The following is an 11,166-nucleotide window of genomic DNA, read 5'->3' on the forward strand; positions in this document are numbered from 1 at the left end:
GAATGGGAAGTGCCGCATATACTGGAACTTTATATTCTCGACAATTGTTTCTGTTGCTCACTCGAGGCCTGACATGGTTCTTCTTGACTTCGAGAATCGAACTATGTTTGTTATCGAATTTTCGGCACCAGCTGACAAAAACATCATAACCAAGGAGAATGAAAAGAAAGAGAGGTATCGAGACCTTATAAGGGAGTTGCGACGATTGTACCCGGAATATTCTGTTAAACTGATCGTCCTTATCATCGGCGCTCTTGGAGGTGCCAAGCTTTCACTTGCTAATAGCCTAAAAAGCATCCCTGCGTGTCAACAATATGCTAGAACAATTGCGGGAAAAATGCAGAATGCGGTTGTGGGTGTGATAATTAATTTAAACATATTTTGAAAATTGTCCCGTATTCCAAAATATTCTAATATATTCTCTATAATCCCAAGTATTCATTAGGGAATGTGCTCCTGGTAAACAAAAAAAAGAGTTCTCAACCCCGCGGAACAATATGTAGACAGCCACTTCAAATTATATTCACGCAGTACGTAACCAATCAGGCAGTGAACAAAAATCAGAACGAGATTTTTGAGAATTTCGTTCCACATATTTTTTGTTTGAAAGGATCATTTTATTCCAATTTGAAAAATGAATAACTTAAAAATAAATTGTAAAAGAATTTCAATGCAAGGGCAACAACTGATATGTTGAAGACAACTCTATAATTTGATAAGAATAGGAGGATAAAACATAGGAGCTTCAATGAGGACAAAGTGATTGAATTCGAATATTATTATTATGAAAGGGTAGGAAGCAAGAAAAAGATTTTTAAGGCAGGAGATATAATCCTTTATTACATACATAGATCAGCGGAATTTTTTTATTAAAAAATTCCAATTTTATTACTATATTATAAAGTTAATATTTGCTAATGTAGATGTTCATTCAGTATTGTGAGCTTATCAAACGAGAAATTCTTTGGCTTTCTGTTATTTCCCTATTTCAATATAGGTTTTCGGTTCGACGGGGGAACTATTGAGCAACATTCAAACTTCCGCTCACAAAGTAAATCTCCACGAAAGATGAAGCCGCATCAAATATTGGTTCGAAAGTTCAAGCGTTGGATAATATCTTTCTCGAATGAAAATTCTACCACTCATATTCAATTGCGATAATTCAAAAACTCGTGAAATTCTCAATGATACCTGACATTAGTTAGAAAACATGCATAATCGGCCCTCACTCATCGTTATATTATAATTATTTATAATTTTAGAACGCCGGAATCATGGGTATGTACGTTATTCTACTTTATATAAAATTTTTTCGTGATAATACAAGGAAATACAAGCGATTTAAAGTCATATTTTTTACAATTTTAAATTATAACTGACAAAATAAGCCCTGAGATATCTATGCGTTGCGCATTATTCTGATAACATTAATTTTCACACGACTTAATTCATATCTGCCGAGTAGTATTTATCATACTTTTTGATGAAATTTGCAGGTTGACCCACATGATATTTCCAAGATAAGGAATGTTTTAGAAAATTCTGAATTTCACGGTGAAAAAATTCAAATTCTCGCATTTGGGATTCAAATCTCTATGGACCAGAAATTATTTTTCTTTCTTTTTAAAAGTTGATTTTCTACTAAAAATAAAAATAATAGAATAGTAAAACTTTCTACAAATTATATGAGTTTTCAACTAAGATAATGATTCGTCAACTAGAAATGTTAAATTTTATGCTAAAAAAATTAATTTTCAACCGAAGATACAAATTTCTAAATACAATAATAATTTTTTACCTACAATTGTTACATTTTCAGTTGATAAAAATATTTTTTAATAGTTAAAATAAATTTTAAAGAAAATTATAACATATGCAGCCAAAGTGATGAATTCTTAACGAGATATGTCGTAGTTGATATTTCAGTTAAAAATAAATAAAACACTAATCAAATTATTAAATTTTCATTCCAAAAAGACGAATTTTCTATAAAAGTGTTGAACTAATTATTAACACTAAAATATTCATTTTTTATAAAAAATTAATTTTTAACCCAAATAGTTGAATATTCTACGTGAGAAGACAAATTTTTGACGAAACTGTTATATTTTCAACCAAAAAGAAGGAATATCGCAGAAAATTATTAAATTTTCAACAAAATAAATACATTTTCTACCAAATAATTTTTGTAACAAACAAACAAAAACATATCAATGAATTCTCAACAAAAAATTGAGTAGTATACTTTTCAATAAAAAGGAATTAACTATCGCAATGGAAAGGAATAGTTTACTTAAATTCAGAGATGAACGCGCGTTGATTGAAAACAATGTTTGATAATAGGATCTCAAAATGAAGTGGACTTACAAAGTTAAAAAGATTATGAACCGCAATTAGAGTTCTTTTAACCTTTTTTTAAGAAACATGAACTTAAAAAAGATAACAGTTCACATAGAATCGTGTGGTATTCTGCTTTATTTGATAATAGATTGATTGACATTGATTATACTGTTCTCGTGTAATCCAGCCCACCAGTTTGATAAACGCGTTTTGGGGAAAACGTATATAAAGATCGAGGATGTGCTATATGGCATACGCAACACGATAGAGTACAAAAGTCACTTTCTCCATTTTCGTCCTGAAACTTCGCAAGTATATTTCCTACTGCATATGCAACAAAGTGTTGCCGGTTTTAAGTTTATCTCTAACCAAAGTCCGATTTTCAACCAAACAGATGAATTCTCAACTAAAATAGAATATTCAATTACAAAATATACGTTTCGAACCAAAAATGAAATTGATACATTTCAAGTTAAAAAAGAAAGTTAAAAAAAATTTTAGCAAAATAGTCAAACTTTCAACTACAATGATGAATACTCAAGAAAAAAATGCAATTGTTGACTTTCCAATAAAAGGAGAAATAAAATTCCAATCAAATTATTAATTTTTGAAGCTAAAAAGCCGAATTTTTAATAAAACGTTTGAATTTTCATCACGTATATATTATCTTTTAACAACAAAACTTATTTTTCAAAAAAACAGTCATATTTTATTTTTAAATTGTTGAATTTTTAATTCTAATAGATCAATTTCCAATGAAACAGTTTAATTTTTAACCAAAAAGAATACTTTCTAACAAAATGCTTGAATTTTGAACAATGTAGTCGACTTTTTAACCAAATAATTTAATTTTTAAACAAAAAAGATGAAATCAAAAAAAAAATTTCATAGTAGTCTTTTTAACTAAAAATAATTAATTTTCACAGTAAAAAAATGCAAAAACAGCTTACCATCGGTTGAGTAAATAAGATTTTATGTAGGTGGATGGATTGGGTTAATAATCATTCTGTACTTAGCACCGCTTAGCTTTCCTTGGCGCTATTAAAAAAATAGTACGCATATAGTTAAGAAAATCAACTAAAATAAATATTATTCTTTATTTCATCAACAAATAACTCTATTTAACACAAAAAGTAACACTTATCGTAGTAGAAATTTTTTTTAAATATGGATAATAGTATCTCCAATCGTTGATTAATGTTTAAAATCTTTTATGAACGTCAAATTGTCAAAAAAATGGAATATTGTTAGTATAATTAACTCATTCAGTTTAAATTCTTCAAAATAAAAAATTTGTGTATATATTTAAATACTAAATATTAGGGTAAAAAATTTCAGAATTATAATTTTTTTCACGGAAATAGCAAATAGTTGTAAAAAAGCGAGAATTAATGATTTATGGAGAAAACTAAATTTCATGAAAAAGAAGTTTTAGCACAGTTCAGCTTTACCTTCTTAACTTCACAAATGTACTTAAACTCAGAGATGAGCTTAAATTAAGCAAAAGTGTATCTAAATTCATATTCGGAATTCTTTTACTGAATTTTAGTTGATCTCTGAATTCAAGTACAATTCTGAATTTAAGGTGTAACATTTTTAAACAAAATTTTGTACTGCTAAACTTACCTGATGAACCTTGAATAGAAATAGTTAAATTTTTGAATTAAAAAATTAATTTTTAATGAAAAACGGATATTGAATTTGAATAAAATGGAAATTTGAATAAAAGCTTTGCATATAATTTTGATGCAATCTGGGGATCAAATTGATCAACTGGCATTAACTTTAATTCAAAATCAAACAAGAAAGAAGAACCAAAGAAACCTTTTTTTCCAACGAAAAATACCGTTAAGTAAACACGTCCATTATGCAAAAATGCAATCGCTTGCATAAAAGTTATAAAACATTGCTCGCTCGAAGCATTCCTTTATGAATATTCACTTTTCAATTTAACCAGATGTGATTTCGCTATGCTTATAAAACTCAGTTAGAAAAGTTAGATTCTCAAAGGTTCAAAAGTCACTTTGTTTCATAACTTTTGTAAAATTACCATAAAACAGTATTTAACAGCTGCTCAATTATGTTCATTGGATTCGCATCTTGTTTTACAAATACCAGTTCTTGAGACTTAAAGCTAAGTTGACCTCAGAATAATGAAGGTTTGTCATTCAAATGTCTGTAATTTGAAGGTAAAGAGTAATACTTCAAGAGCTCAAAGAGGAGCTGGATATTTACATACGCACTGCCATGGGATTGGGATAGGCACAAGGCACCAGGGTAAAAACCTCATTAAGATTCAACGAATTCTGATGCAGCCCTGGTCGAGGAATGTAATCGATTTGCGAAACAAGCAGGATTATTCAAATCTCCAACTAGTCTCCAGTTTTATTTCCGTGTTATGTCCTATCTGTCTGCACCATTCGCTTTGCAGTGAAACACATTTGTGGTTTTACGAGCTGCTACTCTACACTAGTACGCCCTATGACTATGCAGATTGCAGACACTTCTTTTGGTTTGCTTTCAGTAGGTAATAAACCCCATGGCATTCCTATGTGAGATTTTGCATGTTTTTAATTGATACAGATTTAAATGTTAAAATAATTGATTCAAACAAGTAATTTTTGAAAGACAAGAAAAAATCTACCTCTGTCTGGCTTTAAACCGTGAACGCCACTATCCATGAGTGGATCGTTAACAAATTAGACGACCGAGGATTCAGCAGATTTGTTCTTTTTCCCCATAGCTACATGTTTAGAGAAAAATAATGTACGTATTTATCTACTGAAAAAAATGAATTTTCTAAACATCTTCAAAAATTTAAAAACTAGGTCGTTAAAATCTTCAAATGGTCATACGATCTTCAAAATATTAATTAAATTCAATTGTTGATTAAAAAAGATACATTTATCGCAATTGAGAAATATGTATAGTATTCGTCTGTAAAAAGGTAGCAGTTGTAAAAGAGAAAGAATCTGCTAAGGTCTCGATGGCATAATTGCTTTACGCTCCACTCATAAATAGTAGCATTTACAGTTCAAATCCGGGCGAAGGCAAACTTTTCTTGTTATTCAAAAATTATTCTTCTGATTTTTTTATTTTAACATTTGGAATTTGTATTCACTGAACTTTTCTTAACTCGGACATTAACATCTTTAAATATTAACACAATCTTCCAAATATTAATTAGATTTTTAATGTTTAAATTACAAGTAGGTTTAATCAGCTAAAATGTATTCATTTTATTAGAATAAGTTTATCAAATATCCAGGCTTAAAACGAATGTGTTTATTTTTCTTGGGGGATCTGGTTAATTTTTGTTTAACAAATTTAAAAATATAAAAAAAATAAGTCTCGGAAAAATCAGACTTTTGCTATTTACACGACTTTGCAATTTTTTGAAACAAAATGCGTTCTTTCAGTGTGTACAGAATAGAGTGGCCCAAAATGATATTTTTTTCATTTTTTCGATTAAATGCATAGAACCTAATAAGGAATTCCAACGATTTTTTATTGAAAGATATTTTTTTTTGCTTGAAAAGTCTAGTATTATATATTTGGTTCGGAATTCATCTATATTTAGTTGAAAATTCTACTTTTTGGTTGTTGAATTTCGTTTTTTTTTTATTTAAAATTAATGTTAACAAATAAAATTTTCATTCATTCATTTTATACTAAAAATTGGTTATTTTTAGTTTGAAATCCAACTATTAAATCTTTAATTCAGAATTCATCTGTTTTTGTTGAAAGTTACTCTTGTTACTTAAATTCGACTGAAAATAATCCATTTTTTGACAATTGCATTATTTTGGAAAACTCAAATATTTATTCAAAAAAGTCATCCTTTTACGATTAAAAAATCAAATGTTTGTTTTAAATTTGTTTTTATGGATTGAAAATTTACCTTTGCAGTGTAAAATCCTTGGTCAAAAATTAAATTTTCTTGGTGCAAAATTAAAGTGGATTTTAAAAAATTCGCCTTTGGCTTGACAATGTAACTGTTTGTGCTTCAATTTCAATATATTTTGTTTAAAAATTTGAATAGTTGGTTGAAAATTTATCCTGGCAGGTTGAAAATTTAACGGCTTGATTAAAAATGTTAATATTCTCTTGAAAATTTCTTCATTTTTCTAAAAATTTTCTACTATTCTCTGGTAAATGCAAATGTTTGGTTGCTAAATAATCGTTTTTGAATTTCAACTATTGGGATAAAAATGCATCTTCCTTAATTAAAAATTTTTGGTGGGTCTGCAAGTCAACTGTTTTGTAAAGAGTTCGAATTTTTAGTTTGAAAAATAACTTGTTTAAAAATTTTCTGTTTTGGTGGAAAATTAATATTTTTTATTGAAAATTCCATCATCATATATTTTACACCAAAAATATGAAATTTCAGCCAAAAAGGTAAATCTTTAAAAAAAAAGACGATTGAACTTTCAACCATAAAATATAAAGTTTCAGCAAAAAATATAATTTTCAATAAAATAGTTCAATTTTCAACAAAAGAGATAAACCTTCATTCAAAATAGTAAATTGTCGAAAAACTAGGTCCACTTTTACCCGCCCAGTTTAATTTTTAATTGAAATAGATCATTTCTGAAAAAAATAGTTAAGCTTTTAACCAAAAATATGAACTTTTAACTAAAAATATGAATGCTTAACAAAAAAACTATACCTTACAAAAAATGGTTCGTCCAAACTTTACGAATAAAATAGATGGATCCTCAAGCAAAAACAATTAATTTCCAACCAAACTGTTGCATTTTAATCCAAGACAGATGAAATTTCTACTAAACCAGATGTATTGTTAAATCAAAAAGATACATTTTCAAAAAATTTGTTGAAATTTCATCCACAAAAGATTTTAGTTGACTTGTCAACACCAAAATATGAATTCTTAAGGAGTCCATTTGCTAAAAAAAAAGTTTAATTTTCAACAAAACAATTGAATTTGAATCTAAGAAGGATGACTTTTAATAATATTGTTAAATTTCAAACCAAACAGGTGCATTTTTGTCCAAGAAAAATCCAATGTGTACTAAAATAGATGGATTTTTTAATTTAAATAAATAGTTGAATTTTCATCCAAAAAAGATTTCAGTTTGAATTTTCAATCAAAAACAAGGAGGAATTTTTCAAAAGAATAGTTAAATTTTTAACGAAAAAGGATGACTTTAAGAAAAATCGAGTTTTCAAACAAATCATAAAATAAGATAATCTTCAGGAGAAAACAAATGCAAAAAAAAGAAATATAAATACAAATGCAAGGAAAATAAATTACTAACAAAAATATTGTATCAGGGTTAAAGCCAAAATTCCCTTATTTTCCAATGACCAATTTTTCATTTTGGCTGACCACTGATATTCAAAGACTGGAATTTAAAAATGTTAACCTTTTTATCCTAGAACTATTAATAAACGGAATAAAACAATTTCAAATTAAAACTAAAATTTTTAAATTTATTCTTCTTTGCAGTTAGTTAAAGTTATAGAAATGACTTGACTTTTGCAAGAATTTTTTTAGATCCCTGACATTTTCCTGAACAATCCAATTAACTGGCTATTTTTTAGATTGTTGTTGGCTAGGTTCGTTTTTCATGCACAAGGTTTCTTTGGTGTGTAAAGTTAAATTTATATTAAATTTATGTACAATTACTGTGAGTTATTTGCCTATTGACGCCCCCCCCCCCCCCCCCCCCCCCCCCCCCCCCCGCTAGCCCCTTGATCTCTTTTTTAATATAAGTACGATCTCTAAAGATGACGTGTCTAGAATGTCTAGAATGGGTACGTTCGCTGACGCACGTCGTAACGCGTATGATCCATCCATGTGCTAACATAGGATGGAGCGTGCGTGTCCAATAATCAGCCCTACGTTAGCACATGGATGGAGCGTACGCGTTGCATTGCGCATCAACTAACGTATTCCATTGCATACAGGGCCCAATAGATGTTAAAATCATAATTTTTAATAAATTTATTTTGAATAACTTGTTTTTCAGTAAGACAAGAAAAAGTTATTTATGTTTCCAGGGCGAGGGGTCGTGCTGGACAGTCAAGGACCTGTGCTGGTGTCAGAGCCACGTCCGGTGATGGAGTTTTCAAACGACACTGGGACGATGATTCACTGCTTGGCACAGGGTAGTCCAACGCCCCGCGTCGATTGGGTGATGGGCGACGGTTCGTCAGTACTGCCAATATCTCGTATCCGCGAAATTCTGATGAATGGATCCATGTATTTCTTGCCGTTCGGTGCTGAGAGTTATCGTCACGACGTTCATTCTGCTGTCTACAGATGCCAAGCTTCCAACAGCGTCGGCAGGGTGCTCGGTCGTGAAGTCAGCGTAAAAGCTGGTAAGTAAGTTTGGATAACTTTCAACACAAGAGGATCGTCACTTCAAAAGAACTTGGAAAATTTTACCCATCCATAAAACTTTTAGGGAAAGAACTTCATAAAGTCGTAAACTGACTTATAAAGTTCTTCATGAAAATTTCTTATTCCATAGATTGAAGACGAATTTTTAATTGTAACTTTTAGGGATTGCATGCAATGAAATAAGTTTTTCTTAAATAATTTTATTAAATAAAAAAAAATATTTTTTTCATATAAATTTTCAGGTTTCTTAATATTGGAAAAAGAGACTTCATGGTGCGGATGCAATTAGAGGATTAACACACGGAAATCCAAAACATGATTGTCCAAAGCTTCTGAAGATATCCAAATTTTTAAGTTTAGAAATTAAAATTGTTTAAAACACGAGTTTTTAGAGCATGACAAAATGAAAGTTTTTTCAATTTAAGTTTTTATTTTTCCCGTAAAAATTTTAAATAATAAAATCAAAACAGTGAATTACATTTTTCCCCAATTTAAATATTTTTAATTATATAAATCGTCATAGTTCAGATAAATATTACTAAAACGGTTTAAAATTTGGTGCATATACGCAATATACTCTATTCATGCCTAAAAATAAGGAAATAAATTAAAGCTGTCTCTTGTTTAATATTAATTATTGAAAATTGAAATCGGTCGGTAAAAATGTTTTTCTTTAGTTTCGAAGGAAGTTCAAAGTTCAGAAAACTTCCAGAAGAAATAGTTTAAATTGAATTTCAAGATAAAATTGATTCTTACTATCAGGGTTAGATGTCTGGAAATTTTGAGATGTATTTATTAAAAATTGATAGAATTAGCTATTTCACAAGGCAACAGTCTGTCGCCAACAGCATTGAGAACTATCAGGCAGCCAACTCGTTGTTGGCGGCATCGCATAATTCTTACAAATAAATTTTTTTTCGAGGAAACTAAACAAATATGATTATCTACCGGTTTTGTCACTTTTTTCATTTTATAATTTAAAATGTTCATGTGGGAAGAAACCTTTAAGTAAAATGAGTTACATCTTGTTAGTTTCTACAAATATGTATTTTCTTTAAAACTTAATTTTTGAAATTTGGATATCATCATCCGCTTGGACAATACTTTCTTAGCATTTCAGAGCATTCGTCCCATCATTGCATCCGGACCCTCAGTTTCATCTGAAAATCATCGGATTCTGCCATACTTTATTCTTTCATTATTCTGTTATTTCAATAAATTATATATTTTTTCAATTGCAGGAAGTATGCTCAACCAGAAAAAGTGTTGTAATTTAATTTGAGAGTTATGTTAACATTCCGTAAATATTTAAGCAAAGAAATCGACGTTTTCTAACAACCAAAATCGCGGAAGATTTTTCGATTACACTACTGGGGTTGGAGATATCTCTTAATTATTAGGCGACATCAAAATAAGCCTTTAAATAAATCCCACAACTTTATCTGTATTAAAATATTTAATAATTGAAATTGAATTAAATGAAAATAATGATAGAAAAATCGACCGTGATTTTAGTTCTTATGAAATATCGATTTTCTTCCTTAAAAATTTGAGGGATGTAAAAAAATTAAGAATTATTCAATTTTTACCACAATTTTTGTAACTTACTCTTACGTGATTTTTCATTTCAATAATTTGATGGAAAAATCCTCAGTGATTTTGGTTCTTTGAAAATGTCGGTTTCCTTGCATAAATCTTCAAGAGACGATAAAAGCACCCGCAATCATTCTATCCTTAATATGAAATCTCTAAACGATATTGTCGATTTCGATTGTCACTCTACTCGATTTTCATTGCTATATGCGTGAGACACGAATTATGAATGGGTTAGACAGAGTTGGAAAATATTGAAAAAATTGTCACGATTGCTCATTCTTTGATAGCTACACGCGTGCGAAAGGGACACTTGTGAGTCACCGTGAGTTAGACAGTAATAGAACGTTACACGCGTTTTCTTGAAGGTAAATGATCCCAGCGGAGCTGGCTTGATCTGTGCTTGCTTGGATTTGAGTGACGTTCATTTGCGAACTAGAGCCAATAAGCGACGCACTGTTCAAGCATGCGCAATCATTTTTGGATCACTGTTGCGAATAATAACACAGGCCCACAAAAAAAACAAAAGTGTCTGTGCAATTGACCAGACCTATATATTCTTATGTATTTTTCGACGCTGAATCCGAATTTGCAATAAAAAAGTAGGGTCCAGCTAATTTTATGGGGTTTTGCTCGAAAAACCTCATTTTTTACGGTTTTTTCATGGTTTTTTTTAAATAAAAAAAAAATAAAGAAAAATTTTATTTTTTTGACTTCAGAATCGAATTCTACGGGAAAAAATACATCGAAAACTATGTTTTGATTTTTTTTTTACAGAAATTTCAACCCACCATACGGCGATGAAAAGGCAGAAAATCGCGAAAAGTGAAAATTTGCTTCAAATTTGATTAAAATGACATTAAAAT

The 11,166-nt window shown here is 29.6% G+C and overlaps 1 protein-coding gene across 1 annotated transcript in view; it reads left to right on the forward strand.

Moving 5' to 3' along the window:
* LOC117175473 (Down syndrome cell adhesion molecule-like protein Dscam2) overlaps positions 1-11,166 on the forward strand; it is a 203,877-nt gene that overhangs the window by 59,958 nt on the left and 132,753 nt on the right. Inside the window, exon 3 of the mRNA XM_033365180.1 lies at positions 8,365-8,685. Coding sequence (XP_033221071.1) covers positions 8,365-8,685 — 321 coding nt within the window. The remainder of the gene's footprint in view (positions 1-8,364; positions 8,686-11,166) is intronic.

This window comes from Belonocnema kinseyi, chromosome 6, assembly GCF_010883055.1.
Source record: "Belonocnema kinseyi isolate 2016_QV_RU_SX_M_011 chromosome 6, B_treatae_v1, whole genome shotgun sequence".
Classification (NCBI taxonomy): Eukaryota; Metazoa; Arthropoda; class Insecta; order Hymenoptera; family Cynipidae; genus Belonocnema; species Belonocnema kinseyi.